At 38.5% G+C, this 20,788-nt stretch overlaps 1 protein-coding gene across 1 annotated transcript in view; it reads left to right on the top strand.

Annotated features, from left to right (window-relative positions):
- LOC103178185 (zeta-sarcoglycan) overlaps positions 1-20,459 on the top strand; it is a 396,797-nt gene extending 376,338 nt beyond the window's left edge. Inside the window, exons 7-8 of the mRNA XM_042342121.1 lie at positions 18,778-18,901; positions 20,277-20,459. Of these exons, the coding sequence (XP_042198055.1) occupies positions 18,778-18,901; positions 20,277-20,459 (307 nt within the window). The remainder of the gene's footprint in view (positions 1-18,777; positions 18,902-20,276) is intronic.
- The last annotated feature ends 329 nt before the right edge of the window (positions 20,460-20,788 follow it).

The following is a 20,788-nucleotide window of genomic DNA, read 5'->3' as shown; positions in this document are numbered from 1 at the left end:
TTTAGTCCACTGTCTATAACAGGGAACTTCTATTATATGTGGACACTGTAAAAGCACTGCACCATATAGCAAGATAAATTTCATGGCTTAATTCTTGATCCACATTGCTGTATTCCTTCATCTGATGCACATGTGAACCACTGCAACATTCTATTTAGAAAGAAACAATGGCATACTATGTAGCCTACATAATACAGTCACTACACTTCACAATAAATTCCGTAAAGTGCCTTGAGATGTTCTCTCGACGTGAAAGGTACTTTATCAAATGCATGGAATTTCATTTCAAATTTCAAATTGTGGGAAACAGATATTGAAAGAAAAAAGTCAAATACTGGAGAAGGGAAAGAACGGAACAGCCTTTATTTAACTTGCAGGCTACTCAAATCTAAAAACCATGCAGTGTGCCATTCATTTTGACTCTTCTCGAAGAAGGGGAATTATCTATAAAATGCAGGCATACCAGAAGTTTTTTTAAAAAAAATAGATTAGCCTTCTTATTATCCATTTGATGGACATTTATGGGGAGATAAATATTTCTTAGAAATTGATTTTCACTAATGGCATTTTCTGTCGACCAAGAGCAGTAGGGTGCAGATGCTGTAAATGCCATTTGTGAAAAAATTTATCTCAGAGGAACGTTTCTCTGCCATTGTCAAGTGACAGTAATTTATGTGGAATTGAATGGGAGTGAAAATTCCTACCAGTAATTTAGATTTTTCTTACCCCTGTACCATTATTACAGCTACAATTTCAATAAACACAGCTGTTTACTGCAAATATCTGTGGACCTAATTTTATACACTACTATGCCACCTACGTCATCACTTCAATCACTAGTTATTGAAAAAGCCCCAAGTCTATTCTCTTATTTTTTTCTAAAGTAGGCAGTGAGCATTATTCCCCACAGATGCTTATTCCCCACACATCTCATTCAGAATTATATTAGCTGAGGCTCCCCTTGTGTTTGTGGCAGCGATCTCAATCTAGCAATCCAACAAGTTTTAATTTGTGTGGTAATTGTAAAGCCATCTTCTGATCACAGTTAAAGTCACTTTGTAAAGTACAGTTACAGTTGGTAAGGATTGATTGTCACCATCACTGAAATAGGTTCCAATTCCCAAGACCTGAATACACAGGCAAAGAAAATGCATGACTTTTATGTCTTTGTCTACACATCTAATACATAAACATATAATTATTGTATATTTGCATGTTTTTTTTACCACTACAGGTAAAGATTGATATAATTCATACAGTTTTCAGTGATTGGGCTCAAGGGTATAAAAGTTTAATAAAAGGAAGCATGATAAGTGTCTTTAGAGAGAGTTCGCTCATGATTAATAGCATGCAAATTCTTCATTGTTCTGTAACATGTGAAGGAGCCTGAAACAGCAAGGAAATCCCTGAAGAAACTTTTAAACATTAAACAAGGTGTTAAAGGTACTGTGCATAGTGCAAATTATAGTTAAAACATTTTTTTTCTCTCTGAAACAGACATTTTACCAGTACATACAATTTAACTTACAACTTAACTATCTTCACAAAGAAACACCACTTTTATTCCGACATGGTATGTTGTACAAAAATAATGGTTGAAGCAGAATTCATAATAGCTTTTAAAACAGAACTTAACAAATATTTAATAAGACTAAATTTAAAATAGCATGGGGAATTGTAAGGAAGTAGGGCTAAATGGCCAAATAATGATATAATCCTTACATTTTATTCAGTGCCTTTAACAACAGGAGAACATCTCAAAGCGCTTCACCTGATATACTGTAAAGTGTAGTGACTGTGTACTTTGTAGGCAAATAACTCTTTTAGAGGGCCAGCACAGGCATGCTTTTGCACAGGCATCAAACCTTTTATAGAATTATTGTCGATTGGATCATCATAAATGCTTTCATCTTGCACTCGTCCACCATAAGGCACATGCAGGACTTGGTATCTGATCAACAGGAAAGGATAATCAATGTCTCTATGGATTTGACAGGTCTTTTTATAAATGTGGGAATGATATTTGCTGTCACTGCAGATTAGTAACCCAAACTTTATGAATGGCAAACACAAATCTCAGATAAAGATCCTGTTCATTTCCGATGAGAAATGTAATAAAGAATATTAAGCTCAGCAGCATCTGGTAGGTCAGCATTTCTCCAAAACACAAAAACAAGATTGAATTGCACAACGCGCTGAATATTGCAAAAAAAAACAACGGGTGCCCAGAAGAATAGTACCTATTAAGCTCTATTTGGCTGGATTCCAAATAACTTGATACAGTGATAGTATTCTGTAAAATAACAGTCTGCCAGACAGCATGATGTTAGGTTAAACAATTCAGGAGAGGCTACAAGTTCTTTAAACAAACTTGTGCAGCTTTCAAGTCTCATTGAAACATTTAAATCATGCTATTTATCCAAGAACCTGTTATTTTAACAATATATAACACAGTAAAATGTTTTAGTTCATTTCCATTAACAGCATAGACCATGGCTTCTGGTATCAGCACACAGTGTGGTTTGGCTCTGGTGTTCTGAAGAATTCTCACAGCATCTTGATACATTATAAAATCAATATCTTGTCAAAACATTGTTGTTTGTCAACAGAGTGTCGACCTGGCTCAATTGGCTCATAGCACCTCCTCTCTGGTTCAGAAAGTTGTAGGTTCAGCCCTCAAGTTGGGACTTAGAACTCTTGTGGTCTAGTCTGGCACTCAGCAATGAAATGCTGGGGTGTGCTGCATTGTTGGAGGTGCCGTCCTTCAGATGAGACAATAATCTGAGATCCAGTCTGTCTGTTCAGGTGGACGTTAAAGATCCCACGGCACAATTCGAAGCGAGTATCTTCCCCAGTAACCTGGCCAACAAATAATAATTTGGTCACTCAATCCACGACTGTTTGTGGGACACTGCTGTGCGCAATTGGCTGCTGCGTTTCGCCCAAATATACAGTCAATTCACTTTACAGTTTATTCTGTGAAGTGCTTTGAGATGTCTAGAAGATATGAAAAGCGCAATATCAAATCCAAGGATTATTATTATAACAATCTCCCAGATAAAATTGGTCATTCGCTTCATGGCTCTGTGGGACACTGCTATATGCAAATTGATTGCCGTGTTCGCCTACAAAATAAGCTTTCACTACATATTAGACCAAAATGTTATTTTACCAAAATAAATCTTCTCAACTTCATCTGGTATTTCCCTTCAGCACTATACTGTGGGCAAGATCCAAGAAGCTGCAATTCATATACGGTATAAAGGTTACACAAAGAAACATGACGGCAAAAGTGTATGGCCTTACTTTATATTATTCTTAGGTGCAAATAATATTCTTTGTGCTATGCTTAGGTGCAAATAACCTAGAGGTCACAATTTCTGTTACCAATTTAATTGCTATGAAAGATTTAGGCATCAATGGTGATTGCCAGTGATACCATGTTATAATGTTAATCCCAAGACCAATGTCTAAAATACAGCAATACAAAACATTTTCATCAAGACAACCCGAATGTGGTTGACATTTTCCTGTTGTTAAGCAACAGAAGGCCGAAAGCATAGTCATAAGGATAGATTGGTCTGGCATCCATAGTCACTCTATGTTTAGATTGTGATGCAGATTTAAATTTATGAAGTAGATCCAATGTTACTTGTGGATGAATGAAAAGAGGGTTTGGAATTTGGGTTGCTTGTGCCAGTGAAGGCAAGGAAAGTGCTCACGTTCTATTCCACCAGTACCTTTCAGATGCCTCCCATCATCGACTTTGTTCAGGCTGCAATGTCAATGTCCATTTCTCAGATTACAGCTAAAGAGAGCAGATTATATTTACTTCTCTTCAACCACAGCAACTATGAAGTAAACAGGAATGTGTTAGTATTGCAGCATCTCAAAACATCCTGGGAGCTATCAAATGCATTCACATCCCTCGCAGAGGATCTTCATTGAATTAAGTTGTTTTCAGATCTGAAAAAGGCTTCATTCATTGAATATTCATGTGGGTGTTGATGCTTCTAATGTTATTATGAATTGATTTGCAGCTTCCCCAGCAGCCAGTCTCAGCAGGGAAAGGTTCCAAATATGATAACCAGGTCATGATTGCTTTCATAATCCTAAACATATAGAACTCAGCACTGGGTAGCAGACGTTCTCCATGGGAATCATCCTGCCTCTAGATATTAGCACATGGCTGCTTCAAGAGTGCTTTATTGATGCTGTGTTTAAGATGAATGTTTGCTGGTAAATCACCACAGTTTTTCCACATTTTGTACCAATCTGAGCATCTAAGTAGGGGATCAGGAAGCTAGAATCGAGTTAGCGCCACTCTCTTTACATGACCTGCTGTAGGGACTTTGAACTCACATATCCTAGACTGAAATTCTAATGTAGTGCTGGGGATGTGCTCATCAAGAAGGGCTGTTCTTCAGATTAGTCGTTAAATTTATGTCCTATTTGTCTGTACAGATTGACGTTAAAGATCCTATGACTCTACAAGACTCCCATGATGGAAACCTGTAGCTCAGTGGTTGCAACACTCTTCTCCCAAGCGAGAGACCTGGGTTTTATTCCCAGGCAGGGCGAAATGTTAGGCATGTATCCTTACTCCACATGCCTCTGTTTACCTAGCAGTAAGTAGCAACCCAGTTATTAGTCAATTGGCGGATAGCATTCTGGGAGTAATAATCCCTTCAAAAAATAATAATAATTTGGTCACTCAATCTATGACTGTTTGTGGGACACTACTGTGCGCAATTGGCTGCCGGGTTTCTCCCACAAAATATAGTCAATCCACTTTACAGTATATTCCGTGAAGCACTTTGAAACGTCTCAAAGACGTGATGAGGCGTTATATCAAATGCAAGGATTATTATTACTCGAAAGAGAAGGGAGTTTCTCACAGTGTCCTGGCCAACAGTACCCCAGATAAAATTGTTCAGTCAGGACTGCTGGCAGGACATTGCTGTGCGCAAATTGGCTGTCAGTGTTGCCTCAAAATACACAGTCACGACTCTTCACAGTAAATCCTGTGAAATGCTTTAAGATATCCTCCTGAGGATAAAAGCACAATATTGAATGATGGACACATGGAAATTAAATTGTTCTCATTAAAAAGTGGAAGGTTGAGGGGAATATAATAAGAACAATCCTTGCATTTAATATCCTTGCATTTGATATAGCGCCTTATCAGGTCTTCGAGACGTGATAAGTGAATTAACTATATTTTGTGGGCGAAACACAGCAGCCAATTGCGCTCAGCATTGTCTACCAAACAGTCATAGATTGAGTGACCAAATTGTTATTATTTTTTTTGAATTAATTGTTACCCCCGGTAAAGCGATCTGCCAATCGACCAACAACCGGGTTCCTACTTACTGCTAGGTAAACAGAGGAACTTGCCATTGTTTTGCCCTGCCGGCAATCAAACCCAGGTTTCTCACTTGCGAGGCGAGTGCTCTAACCATTACAGGACCCCACAATTCATAATGCGTAATTTCAAAATAATGAGAGATATTTAAAATTTTAGACTGAGGGAATGCTATGAGGATATTAATTTAATGTTAAAAAGTCTCGAGAAATGTTGAAAGACACTTCCCTATAGATATGTCTATTTAGAAAATGCACTAAATGGATGTATCTGTAGGAAAGTGTCTTTTATGTATTAGATAGAAATTCAACTGGTTACAATTTTATTAACAGGATTATTATGTGAATATTCTTATGGTACACAGTTGGACAGAGTGAAAGCAGGGACAATATTGAAAAAAATATAGTATAAAAGTGGGAAAATATATTTTCTCCATAGGCATATTTCAGGTCAGCTTCATTCTATGGGATATTACAACCTGGTGAGGACATAGGGTTAAAGTTCTTTCATCTTTCATCTTTTCCCCAATATCATATGGTTTTAATAATTAAACCATAGCTCATGTTCATTCAGGATATATGAAACGATAATCCATGTAGAATGCCAATAACTCAGAAGGTGAAATCAAGGGTTATGTGAGATTGAAAGGGGCTTCTTGAAAATACACCTCGGATCTTATGGTGTTTTGCATCTATATGGCAATAACTGTAGATGTTAATAAAATAAATGATTCCTGGCAAAATCCTGTTACCTTTGTTTATGTAAGGGCATGGCTGACAATAAAACATATTTATAAATAATACTTGGTCCTGTTGGTTGGTTGAACCACTTTCTCCACTATCAAAATAGACTGAAAGTATGGTCATAAATATATATTATAGATATCTAATGCACCAATGATATGAAGATTGAAACAACAGCTAGTAATGGCCTGTGTGGAAGTGCAGTCATTTCTAATGTATTGCTGATATAATGCCTGTTTGTGTAGGTCTGCTAGTAGCATCATGCCCTCTCAGTTTTATTGCAATAGATTTTTTTAATAAAGATTGTGAGAAGCTGATTGAACCCTTTACTATCTGTATGAGTAACTTTTGGAAATAGAAGGTTGAAATGATGTGATCATAAATTGCATCATGAGGTGATATCTACATTGGAGAACATGGTAAGGAATAGTTCATTGTTTAAACCATTATTGTTTATTGTCCTGAGTAGAGAAATGTTCATTGTTTTCATCTATAGCCTAAATATTTAGAATATTCATTCAGTGGGAGGGTAATTTATTTTGAATTGAGCTTCATATAATTGTAGAAATCTCTTAAATTCAGTTTTAATTTGGAAGCTGTTTTTCTGTTTAAATTTGGAAGCTGTTTTTCCGCAGTTCTTAAAAAAGAATTCAGAAAAGAATTAAGCTTCCCAAATTAAGACTGAATGTAAGATTGTATCACAATTCTCTTTTAAATAAAATAGTCTTACGGGCTAAGATTAGGTGGAATTGTGCATCTACTGTGTTTCACTGAGATTTGTGACAACCATGCCTGTGTAGCATTGTGCCATTAAAGCCATTATGGGGATTGCAGCTTTTATTGGACATCTGATTGTCGAGCAGGAGGACATGAATATGGAGACAGAGTTTGTCAATACCTATGTAATCGTGCCCATCAGGATGAAAAGATATTTCAGAATTAAGTGTCAGACCTGAGAATGTTCGAAGACATATGTCTTCAGTGACTGAGGTTACTAGAAGGTCCAAGACTGAACTGTGTGGACTGTAAAGGCCATATCTACAGCACATTCCACCACCGCTACTACTCCAGCAGCAACAGTCATGACATATTACTGCTCTCTGTCACCCTGCACGTCAGACAGTTTTCAGGCACCAACAGAGCAAATGCCAGGTGTGTTCCAGATATTTTTTATCAAAGTGACCATTGCTCACATTGAATCCCACAATTATTTTGTTTGATAACAAAAGTGAAAAGCAACTACAGAGTCAGCAATACTTGGCTAAACGCTTTGTTTTCCTGAGAGTCCAGGGATGAAGGATTGCATCCATAAAACCATTCGAGAAGGTCTGTTTCATGCTGGAATGTTGTCTACATCTGGCATTGGTGTTAATGAAATTCTTCAGACTGGTTTGCTTTGCACCTCATAATAATGTGTAGAAAATTCAAGCAGATGCCATCAGTGAGACAAAGGAGTTCTCCATTTGTAGGAAATTCTTTAGATTTTTGACAGATGACATTTTCATGACATAGCAGTGCAAAATACAAGTTGTGATAAATATCACGTCGCCAAAAGTGTGGTATGAACTTATCTGTAATTATCAGCAACAACAACAACAACAACAAGATTCCATTTATAGAGCGCCTTTCACGTCAGGAGGACGTCCCAAGGCGCTGCACAGTTGGGTCATGACCCGAGCAGGGGGGAAATGGTCAGGGTGAGGGGAGGGAAGGGAGGGAGAGGAGGGGGAATGGTCAGGGTGAGGGGAGGGAAGGGAGGGAGCGAGGAAGGGGAAGAGAGTCGAGAGGGGAGCTGAAGGCACGGTCAAAGAGACCGTGCAGGTCTCTTAGTAGCAGGTTTGAGAGTGAACATCCCCTGAATTTGGCAAAATGCTTTTACCTAAAGTATAATGGCTGTGTTCTCTATAGACCAACCATTCTTGTTATTTTCGCCACGCATGATCACTGTCTTTCAGTCACTGACTTCAAGGTCCTCACCCTCACATACATTAATTCAGTAAACATACCTTTTTAGTGGCTAATATCTATTCAAAGATCCAGTACAGCTCTATTCCATGGTGCTATTAGTTGATAGTGATGCACTTTGTCACCTCATTAATAAGAGGGTTGAATTGCTTTGTTGTTGCTTTTTCCTTCATGCTCTAGCACCTCCCTATCTCTGTGATCTCCTTGTATCCGTTCCTCTGACAGGCTTGCTACATATCCCCTGCTCCACCACACCATTGGTGGCCGAGCCTTCAGTCATTATGCCCCTAACCTCTGGAACTCTCTACTCCATCCTCCGTCTTATCTCCGTCTTATCTCCGTCTTATTCTATTTATCTACAAATTCCACCTCAAAATCTACCTCTTCAACTGTGCCTATAACTATCCCACCCTTCTCCTAGCTTGGTCTCCAACCCCACCTCTGTGAAGCATTTTGAGACTATCCCATGTGAACGGTGCTGTATAAATGTAAGTTGTTGGTGGGTTGGTAGAAAACGGTGCACCACTTTTGGATCAAAACAATTGTTAAAATTAGGGTAGGTTCACCAGTCAATAAGCTGAAGACAAGTTTTGTAGGTGCTTTTTGTCAATGTGATATTTCTTGTCGCATATTTCATATCACATATCATGTTTTCACCTCATAGTTCTATTTTACACTGATTGGTAAAAATTGCAAACTTTTCACCACAGCTAAATGATAGAAATCCCATAACTTCAAAATAGTAGAGGGATACTGCCTTAGCAATCATTGCTAGCTGGATTCTCATATGCTGGAAGCTAAACATTCAAAAAAATGTAAATGTAGCTGGTCCAGGAAAAACTGAAGCTATTACATAAAATGAGAGAATTGAGGATTTATGTCTTTGGCAAGATTAGTTTCTGCCAAATTTCCCATTTTGTGTAATTTCTCTATTCAATATTTCATCCGTGAGTTGCGAAACTGAAATATCCTTGTAATCCATTATTGATGATTGACAAGTTTATTGTGATAAGTCCGATCGACTGGTTAGTCCATGATTATTAATGGAAAAAAAATACAGAAATGAACTCTGTTGTGACGCAACCTTCAAACTCAGCACTTTTTTCAATGTTCTCCTTGGATTCTTCATTAACTTTGTGTAAAACAATGAACTTATATAAACTGTGCTGTCAATATTACAGGAGAAGATTTATTGGTTTTGATAACACTAATTCAGTAAACACACATTTTTAGTGGCTGCTATCTATTCAAAGATCCAGCACAGCTTTATTCCGTGGTGCTACTAGTTGATAGTGATGCCCTTTGTCACCTCTTTAATAAGGGGGTAAATTGCTTTGTTGTTGCTTTCCTCCTCTCTGGACCCTAAGGGAAGGCTCGTGGATCAGCTTTAATAGCTCTTTTTTTTCCTTCTGAGTAGAGGATAGTGTACTACTGATTTCCAGATAATCCTGCTGAAGAATAATGAGATGGAAATTGATGAAGCAGCCAAGAGCTGACACAGGGATGGGAGATTCCAACCTTGTGGTTCCTGTGTTTTGCTGCCCAGTGCTTGTTAATAGCTGATTCCAACAGCTAAGCTTCAGATAGTCTTTTAATCAAGCCTGCATTGCTTTATGTTAAATTTAGCACCAAGCTGAGACAGCATCGAATTGATTCATGGCTTTTAAATGTAAGATGTTAGAGAGACATCTTTGGCTCATAGCTCTCTATGGAATTAGTTTCATACACAGAATTCATTATAACGCTCTTTATTATCTAGTAATGAAGCAATCACTTTAAACACATCATTCTTCGGCTAGTTCATTTTTATTCTCTGTCACCTCAAGACATGGATTTAATTCATAAAACCGTCAATACTACTTAAAAGGAATTCAGAGCAACATAAAATCAAAAAGTAGCTCACACCGGATTAAAGTTAATGATATTCAAAAGTCAAAGATGGTCAAATTCCCATCTTCTGGCTTATTATTGAACAGTTTCTTGTCAGGCTTCCTGTTTTGTTTAAATGTAAAACTTGTATGGCATTTACAACTGACTAAATATATTTCAGTTTCATTTCTCTATAAAATCGACACGGCACAATGTGGGTTGTTAGGTATACATGACCATTGGTGAGACTATCAGTGCCTTTCAATGGCTGCCATCAGAATCCTTGAAGTTGGTAACAAAATCACTATGTTTAAGAAGCAGGATTCATATCAATGGAGTCTGGGAGCAGCAAATACTAGAGATTTGTATCCATGCCTCAAAGAGCAACGCTGCCTCTGCAACCATCATAAAACCTGAGGCAACATGATATCAAGTTATACATAATAATTGTTAGCACTAATAATTAATAATAATAATAATAATCCTTGCATTTGATATAGGTTTCAGCTTGGCTCAGTCAGTAGCACACTCAGTCTGAGTCAAAAGGTTGTATTACAGTGAAATCCTTTGAGTCATCTTTCTAACATGAAAGATGTTATAATAATTATACAAATAATAATCCTTGCATTCGGTAGACCATCTTATCACATCGGAACAACGTCTCAAAGCACTTCACAGAATTTAGTGTGAAATTAAGTGACTGTGTATTTGTAGACAAATGCAGCAGAACAATTGCACACAGCAATGTCCTACAAACAGCCATGAAGTGAATGACCAATGTTTTACTTGGGGGATTGTTGGCCACCGGGAGAAACTCCCTTATCTTTTGAAATAGTGCAATGGGGTCTTTAAAGTCCACCTGAACAAGCAGATAAGATCTCGGTTTATTGTTCCATCCGAAGAATGGCACCTCTGACAGTGTAACCCCTCCCAGCATTGAATTGGCGTGTCAGTTTAGACTTTGTGAGTTCCAAGTCTGATGTGGGACTGGAACCCACAACCTTGTGACTTAAAGGTGAGAGTGCTACCACTGAGCCAAACTGACAGGTATTATATCAAATACAAGGAATCTTTTTTATTATCATATAGTGCCTTTCATGCTGGGAGGTTGTCTCAAAACGATTCACATGGTTGAAGTTAGGAGGAAATGAATGATTGAAGTACTCCTGCCTATCTCTCCAAAGGCAGTGAAAGAGTTTTTTTACTGTCAGTCAATACAGGCCACTTGAGAAGAGAGGAGCGAAATAGCCTCGAGAAGCACATTTGAAATAACTGAGAGACAGCATTGTTTTAATGTGAATCCAGCTGCTGTAGAAACCACCCTGCAATACAAATGGGATTGTTTCAACAGCAGCAGGACTGCATGCCAGAATTGTCGGCCTGAGAGAGGCTGACAGCATTAAGGTATGATGTCGTAGCACTTAACCTAACGCGGTCAGCAGCCACTGCCGCTCACTTTATTAAATGTAGTCCTGGTCAGTCACCATCAACATTCTAACAGTGTTTTATATACTTCAAATTCCAATTTGTATTGCAATTTTTTAAGCTTTCCCCATTAAAAGTAAGAATAGATACAAATGTTTAAAAAATGCCATCTTCATATTTATGCCTGAATGTCTGTCAGACATCAAGTCCTGGATGAGAGCTAACTTTCTTCAGTTGAACGTCATCAAGACCGAGGCTCTCCTGATTGTCTCCTGTCAGCGACTTCTCACCTCAGGCGCTGACAGCATCACCATCCATGGTTGCACACTCCACCTCACTGAGCCAATCCAGAACCTTGGCATGTTGTTTGACCCTCAACTATCCTTTCTAACCCACATCTGCGCCATGATCTGCTCTGCCTTCCCCCTCCTCTGCAACATCGCCAGTCTCCGACACTGTCGCACACCGCAGTCGGCCAAAGCCCTCCTACACGCTTTCATTACACCGAGGCTCGACTACACAAACTCCCTGTTGTCAGCCTCTCCAACTCCTCCCTCCATAGGCTGAAGATCATCCAGAACTCTGCAGCCTGTGTCCTCTCCCACACCAGGCTCCATGACCCTATCACCCCATCCTCGCCCAACTCCACTGGCTTCCCATCACACAGAGGATACAGTTCAAGATCCTGGTCCTCACTTTCAGAGCCCTCCATGGCCTCACTCCCCCCTACCTCTGCGACCTCCTAACCACCTACCAACCTGCCCACTCACTCCGTTCAGCGGGCTTCAGACTGCTTCACGTGCTCCACCACGTCCACCCCACCATTGGTGGGCGGACCTTCTGTCACTCTGCCCGCACCATCTGGAACTCCATCTCACAGTCCCTCTGCCTCGCCCTCTCCCTTGCCTCTTTCAAGACCCATCTCAAGGCCCTCCTCTTCAACTGTGCTTTCGATCACTCTGCTTGCCCAGAATACCAGTAGCAAAGCGTTTGCCAATCTTGTTTCCTGTCTGTGATAGTCTACTCCACTGTTTTCACTAACTCTCTGGTATATGTAGGATTTGCTCACCAGCAATTTCTCACTGGGATTGTTGGAAAATTGTTTGGGTTGTGAGAAATCTCTGGCACAACATTTCACACCCTAATGCAATAAATGTGGAGCTCAGTGGTTAGAGCTCTCGTCTCGCAACCAAGACACTTGGGTTCGATTCCCGGCAGGGCGAAACCTTGGGCAAGTTTCCTTACTCGACACGTCTCTGTTTACCTAGCAGTAAGTAGGAAACCGGTTGTTAGTCGATTGACGGATCGCTTTTCCAGGAGTAATAATTGCTTGAATAAATAATAATAATCAAGTTGTCACTCAATCCATGACTGTTTGTGAGACACTGTAGTGCACAGTTGGCTGCCACGTTTTTCCCACTAAACATCACTTCACTTTACAGTATATTCTGTGAAGCGCTTTGAAACTTCTCGAAGACGTGATAAGGTGCTATATCAAATTCAATGATTATTATTATTATACTGCAATCTTTCTGTCTACTATGACTCAAAGAGTACATTTGTGAGACATCTATCCTTGTTACAGTTGGATAGATTTTGTTTTTGACTCAGTTGGCTAAAAATTCCATTCAGCATTATATGAAGAGCCTTTGGCAATGCATGACTATAATAGAAAATCCCATTAAAGATAGACATTGCATAATGCTGAACGGGATTAATTTTTATGCTATCGTTGCAAGAATGGTACTTTAACATCTATCTTTTACTTGTAAAATTATTTTTATTTCTGCAGTACTGATTGAAGAGTTTTCAGATTCCGTTTGAGACATCCTCCTGATATGAAAGGTGCTACACAAATATAAATTGTTGTTTTTGATGTAGTAAGCAAAAAATGTGTCCCTGCTGGACTTCCTCAATAATTTACAGAACTTAACAACTAATAACAACAACAACAACTTGCATTTGTATTTCACACGGAGTAGTGGCCTGGAGCTCTTAAACAGCGAGTAGCAAGAACGTGAAGAGAAAATCCCATAGGACCCTTTAAATTTGCAGTATTTCCCCTGAAGGTCATAGTTCCTATGAAATATAGAAAATCCACTATGGATACAAATATTGGACATTCACTCCATGGCTGTTTGTGGGACATTGCTGTGTGTAAATTGGCTGTCGTGGTTGGCCCATACAATGGAGTCCTGTAGCATATTGGTTGGAGCACTCGCCGAGCAAGTGAGAGGACCCTGGTTCAGTTCCCGGGCAGGGCAAAACCTTAAGCAAGTTTCCTTACTCCACATGCCTATGTTTGCCGAGCAATAAGTAGGAACCTGGTTGTCAGTTGATTAGCTGATTGCTTTCCAGGAGTAATAATCCTTTCAATCAATCAATCAATCAATCAATCAATCAATCAATCAATCAATGAGTCAGTCAGTCAGTCAGTCAATAAATAAATAAATAAATAAATAAATAAATAAATAAATAGATAGATAGATAGATAGATAGATAGATAGATAGATAGATAGATAGATAGATAGATAGATAGATAGATAGATAGATAGATAGATAGATAGATAGATAGATATATCAATGAATGAATGAATGAATGAATGAATGAATGAATGAATGAATGAATGAATGAATGAATGAATGAATGAATGAATGAATGAATGAATGAATGAATGAATGAATAGGTCACTGAATCTACGACTGTTTGTGGGACACTGCTGTGCTCAATTGGCTGCCACGTTTCGTCCACAAAGTATGTGGTCAATTCACTTTACAGTATATTCTGTGAAACTCTTGAGACATCCTAATGTCAAATATAAGTATATTATATTATTATAATGCACATTCGAGTCACTTTACAGCGAATCCTATGAAGACTTTGAGACACCTTGATGATATTATAAGACTCTATATAAAATACAAGGATTGTAATTTTTATTATGTTAATGCTGAAATTATTCTGCTCATCCACATTTGGGGAGAAATTTTACTTGGGTCCAGACTTACTTTATTTATATAGCATCTCAGAGCAAGAATTTGGTAAATTCTTAAAAACACCCATAATTTTGAAGCCGTTTTTCTGAAATTTGTTTTAATAACTACAAAAAATTGATTTCAAAGTTCAGCCAGAATTCAACTATTTCCCAAATACTGGAGGCTCTAAAATGTCACATACAAAGAGTAAGTCTAGACCCAGATGGAATTTCTTTCCAGCAGTTTCTAAGTAGGGTTAAAAGCTTTATGGGGCACAAGTGAACTAAATGGTTCAATTTTATCAGTTAAGCTGCAGCACAGTGCCTTTTTCCATTAGTCAGTAATGGTCAAGGAATGAGTGGTGGCATAGTGCCTGTCAATCAGCACCCAATAGTTTGATATATGTCAGAATTCAAAATTACAGCCCAACATTTTAGCATTGGTTAAACATGCTGATTGATGGTATCTATGGTGCTTGAAATAATAATAATAATCCTTGCATTTGATATAGCCCTTTTTCATGTCTTCTCGGCATCTCAAAGAGCTTCACAGAGTATATTGTAAAGTGAATTGACCGTATATTTGTGGGTGAAACACGGCAAACAATTGCACACAGCAGTGTCCCACAACAGTCGTGGATTGAAAATGACCAATTTATTATTTACTCTTTTTTTTTGGAGGGATTATTATTAGGCGTGTGGAGTAAGGAAATATTGCCCAAGGTTTTGCCCTGCCTGGAATTGAACCCAGGTGTCTCGCTTGCAAGGCAAGTGCTCTAACCACTGAGTTACATGATTCCTATTGTAGTAACATATCAAAATCCCGTTAAATATATTCCCTTGTTTATTAATTGGATTATTTAATCATTTGTTTTCAGAGGAAGAAACAAGTTTCTTTGAGAATATTAGTCATGTGCAAAGCATTTTCACAGCACGTTTCAAGACACATTATTATCAAATAAATGCAAGACCAGTTTTTTTGCTGGGTTCCCTGAAGGCATGAGAAAATTAATATTACATTCTAAATGTATCGCTGGTTTTTGAGGGAGGGAGAGGGAGTTTTTTTTAAATAGAATAATACAATAAATGAGATGAATGGGGCTCCTTCTTTCGAAACCCATTACCCTAGGATACCATCATATGATATGAAACCATCTTTTACAATTGATTTTGTCGGAACATTCCCTAATTCTTCCTCAGGAAAAACTAATTGAATACAATTATGTAATTTGCTGTATAAAAAGATAACTAATGTGAAATCTATAATGTTCTACAAACTTGCACTTTTTTAACCAAAATGAGGAATATCAATGCTAAATTAAGTGCAAGCATTCGATAGAATGATACCTCTGGCAACAAGCAATTTGCAGCGTGTAGGTGTTCTGGATTCTGCTGTGGTTTTCATTTCCATGGTGCTTGATATTGAACTCCAAGGGTAATTTATTTATATTAATCTGTTATGAGAAAGGCTGGGAGCATGAGAAGAGAGAGCTTGAAGAGCAGGGAGAATGAACGAATATGTGGGAGACCAACTTGTGATACTTCTTAAAGGAATTTTTTAATAAGGAATCCTGTCAAAATTCCCAGTGGCCCAAAGAAACTGCACTCTGGATGTTCTGCAGATTCTATACTGAAATAGAGATTTGCAATGTACTTCCAGTTACAAAAGGAGAACCAATTTTCACAAACTTAAAGTATACATATCACTGTTAGAATGTGATGTTGAATGGCTCAGCATGGCTAAGGTAGTAGCACTCTTGCCTCTTCTTCAGAAGTCATAGGATCAAGCTTCGCATTGGGTCTTAGTTCTCACATAATTTAGAGTAACACTCCTTTGCAGTGGTGGAGGGGTGGGAGGAAGTGATGTTGTTGCATTGTTTGGTATGCTGTCCTTTGGATGAGACAATTAAACCCAAATCCAACCTGCCCAGCAAACAATCCTCTAGATAAAATTGGTCAATCAATTTATGGTTGTTTGTGGGACATTGTTGTGTACAAATTGGCTGCCGCATTTGCCTACAAAATGCACATTCACTCCACTTACAGTATTTCCCATGAAGTGCTTTGAGACACTCTCCTGCTGTGAAAGGTGTTGCACAAAATGCTCGTACAATTATTATTATTAGAATCTGCTGTAGCTTTTTAAGAATTAAAGAAAGCCATTGCACAATTTTCTGCTGGCTTATTAAATCATAGCATTCAGCTCAATGGAAGTTTTTAGAGCTAGCAGGTAGGGGAAAAAACTGTCTGCTTGAGATTTCATCCTCCTCCACAACAGTTCATTTTAAATATTTGTTTAAACAGAGAAAAAAATGAAGAAATTTAGATGGTCCTCGAAGTGCACCCATAGAATTCCTACCCAACAGTATTGGTGAAGCATTAATAATCCTTGCATTTGATATTTTTTAAACATTGCATTGTTTATGGTGCCATGATACCATTTGACAAGAGTTATTCCCGATGTCCAAGCTAATAAACAAGCTAAATTTATCATTCACTCCGTAGCTGTTTGTGAGACATGATTATAGGTGCATTCGCCTGCAAAATGCATAGTCACCAAACATTGCAGAAAGCTTTTTGAAGGGGTTTGAGGCATTCTGGACTTTATAAGCTCTGTGTCGGATGCAGTGATTATCACATTGCTATTATAAATCTGTCTGAAATTTTGGAAAGTTAATTGAACACCGAAGGTTCACACTAGTAATCTGACCATGTGACCATGTAATTGGAAGTTGCTTACTTCACATTACATTGTACAAAGGGAAACTCACTTAATATTACCTGGTTTCTATTGTGCTGAATTTGAGGCTGAAAGAAATAACAACTCATTTTTTGGTGCATGTGGATCTTGGAGCATTCACAGTATCCCCAAATCAGGTATTAGGTTTTTAATCCTATATTATTGAAGAGTCAGCTTATGTGACTGGGAGTTTTCAATGACCATGGGGAAGCAAGCTTGGTGTGATTAACACCGAAGGGTTGTTGGACTGTGTGGAGCAGGAACCCTGTCTGATTTTGCCTGCTCTCCATAATCTAGGAGTACTTATGCCAAGTGTAACCCTCCACCTCAGCATTATTGACATTGATTCAGCTCAGGTCAGGTATCAAATCTGCATTAAAATGCAATACGTTTTACCAACTGAGCGATCAGAAAATGCAGTGAAGTATATTTCTAATCATTGGATGTTTTATTACATTTAAGTATTTAATAAAGCATAAGTTAAGCATACAATCCAGGGCAAGTAATGGAATTCAAAGACTGGATATGTGGGGATTTCATCTCATGACAAAACTATTATTGGTTTAATAAACTCACCACTGTACACTCCTACTGATTCCCTAAAGTTTAAATAAATTATTGCTAGGGATAAGAGATAGGCCTTGTCAGCTCGGAATGGTTTAAAATCTCAATATAAACTGCTTGACCGGTATTATCTTAGCCTGTGAACATAATTACAGGGGCAACGAAAAATAAATTGCAGAACGAAACAGAAAAGAACCAAAAATGTGAATACCCTTCAAGAGCTTTAATGTACTGACAATGTTGTACTCAACAGTTTGTGCTTCAATTTCAGAACAACAGCGATTTAAAGCCCTGATTTGGTCACCTGAGAAAAGTGCACACCTATTCATTATTGCCTAAATAATAATAATAATCATAATAATAATAATCCTTGCATTTGATATTGTGCTTTTCATGTCTTCTAGACGTCTCAAAGCTCTTCATAGAATATACTGTAAAGTGAATTGACTATATTTGTGGGTGAAAGAAGTATGATTTAGCTTGACTTGCCAGGAATGTTCATTCTGTCAAATAAATGTTTAATAATGGAAACAAGATCTCTCTGTGCTTCTTGCTCTGGTGTGACACATGAACATTAACTCCCAATATTTGCCTACCAAATACACAGTTACTACACTTTACAATAAATTATGTGAGTTACCTTCAGATGTCCTTTGGATGTGGAAGTCATTATATCAAATGCAATAATTATTTTTAATTTTTAAAATAAGTGCAGCATTCCCCTCCATTTTTATCTGAAATAATAATAATCTGTAATGTTCTCCTAAAGGATAATTTTAGAAGTTGTGATACACATTTCAGTGTTTTTGAAGTTGTCCAAATCTGCTGTAAGGCACAGAGAATGCAAATTGAGGGACAGGGAAGCTTCCTTGAGACATTTCTTTTATATCAGTTTCATCTAAATCCTGCTCAGAAAGGAAAACAACACACTGATGTTTTGATCCGCAGTTTGATTAAAATGCCTGCAAGCACATCACCCCTTTTTTTTTTATTCACAGCGACCTAAGAAATCAATGGTGTAATTTGACAATTGAATCCTTTTCTTGCAGTCCTTGAGGTGTGACTAAATTGCACTGATATTACCAGGCCTTTTTGTACATCATGGATTTGTTTTCGAAATGGAATTTGCAGGCTAGAATCTCCGACCCGGGCTCTGACAATGGAAGCCCCAAAGGGAGTGCATATTGCTGCTGATGAAGGGGAAATCAAGGCCACCTGTAGACGAGATCTCCAGCTCCAGTCTACGGATGGGGAGGTAAGCTCTTGTGTGGAGTCTAGTGTATTGTCAGTTCCAACATGATCCTGATCTTGGTTGGCTCCCTGTGTCTGAATGGATCAACTTGACTTCCTTGGTATCACATGTAATCCCTTCACAACCTTAGCGCCTCCCTATCTCTTTGACTTGCTTGTTCCCTACTTCTCTGCTTGCCACCTCCGCTGGGCTAACGTAGACTGCTGAGCACCTCATATCATCGGAAAAAAGTTCTGCTAAGATCCCACCAGTGCCTTACCTCTTCAGGCGCTCTCACCTCAGGCATCAACCTGCATTGGATGTGCACTCCACCTTGCGGAGCTGCTGCAGAACCTCCACGTCTTGTTTGACTCCCATCTGTCCTTTAAACCCCATAGTTGTACTCTTACCTGCTCAGTTTTCCCTCACCTCTGTCAACTTTGCCCACCTCTGCCACTACCTCTTCCCTCATGCTTTCATCACAGACAGGCTTAACTCACCGGACTCCCCAATTCTTCCTTACCCTGGCTATAGACTATCCAGAAATCTGAAGCCTGTGTCCTCTCTCACACTTGGCGCCATGAAACTATCAGCCTCGTCTTTGCTTTGCTCCACTGGCTTCCCATTTCTCAGGGGATTGAATTTAACATTATTCTGTTCACATTCAAACCTCTTCACAGTCTCACCCCATCCTTACCTCTGTGGACGCCTTAAACCCTACCGACCCGGCCGCTCCTTTTTCTCAGTTGCTGTGTCCTATTCAGGAAGTGTCACTGACATCATGACATGAGAATACAAATAATTCTATGCACAGAAAGTGCAGTGTCCTAAGAAGCCAGAAGTTAGTTACTATTTCACTCATTGTTTATAAAGAGACTACTGAGATATTAGACCTTGTCAACCATGTTCTAACAAGGTTTCTCTGTATTATGTTTTAATAAGAAACATATTCTAGGGAGAATGAGTTCTACATCTCAGTTTCTTATTGTGTTATAAAGAATACATATCATTGTAGATACTACGGCATATTGGGGAATATTATATGAGACGATGGTGATTTGTCCACAAAATCTGGTCAGTAAATCAAACTAGAATAGAAGTCATTTGTGTTTGTCAGCAGTTTGAGTAATGCAACTTTACATGTTTAATCTTAGACCTTTGAAGCTAACATACAGGTTGTCAAATTGTATACATATATGCACAGGGATGTGTCAGTAGTTTGCAGTGTATTATCTTGTAGAACAACATGAATGAAAAGAAGAAATTACAAGTTGTGCAAATTAAGTAGTTTAATAAACAAGAGTGTGCTTCTTGTCATGGCTGATCAAACATAAGCGCTGTCTTACCGTTTACCGGTACAGTATTTAGATACCATTTTTTTTCTGTTTCTTTTCCTCAGATATTTTTAAATGCAAAAACAATCCGACTAGGAAATATCCCACAGGGCTCTGCCTCTACTTCCTCAACCCCACATCAGACTGTCTATGAAGTGTGCGTCTGCCCCAATGGCAAACTCTTTCTGTCTCCAGGGGAAGCAGGTTCCACATGCCAGTCAAGCAGCAACATTTGTTTGCGGATTTAAATCCATGAGCGCTGAGCACTCTACCACCAGAAAAGCCTTTTCGGTACTGTCCCTTGGCATCTGTTTTGACTCTCATGGTGAATCAGGAACCACAATGATGTTACAAAGCCACTGCTTCCACAGTACAGTAGTACACGGCTGCCTTCTGTATGGGAACTGACCAGTCAGTGAAGAGATATGCCTGCACCAGGACAAGCTGGATACCATCCTTTCTCAGAAAGGGGAGAAATACACAGTTGCCTTTGCTAATCCAAGTAAAGCACATAGTTTTTTTTAAATGTTAGCAGGACCTGGTTATGAAAGGACTGAATAATTAATACCACAAATAA

Source organism: Callorhinchus milii, unplaced genomic scaffold (genome assembly GCF_018977255.1).
Source record: "Callorhinchus milii isolate IMCB2004 unplaced genomic scaffold, IMCB_Cmil_1.0 Scaffold1, whole genome shotgun sequence".
In the NCBI taxonomy this organism is placed as follows: domain Eukaryota; kingdom Metazoa; phylum Chordata; class Chondrichthyes; order Chimaeriformes; family Callorhinchidae; genus Callorhinchus; species Callorhinchus milii.
Note: the sequence above shows the minus strand (reverse complement) of the source record. Positions and strands in the feature narration are given on the sequence as shown.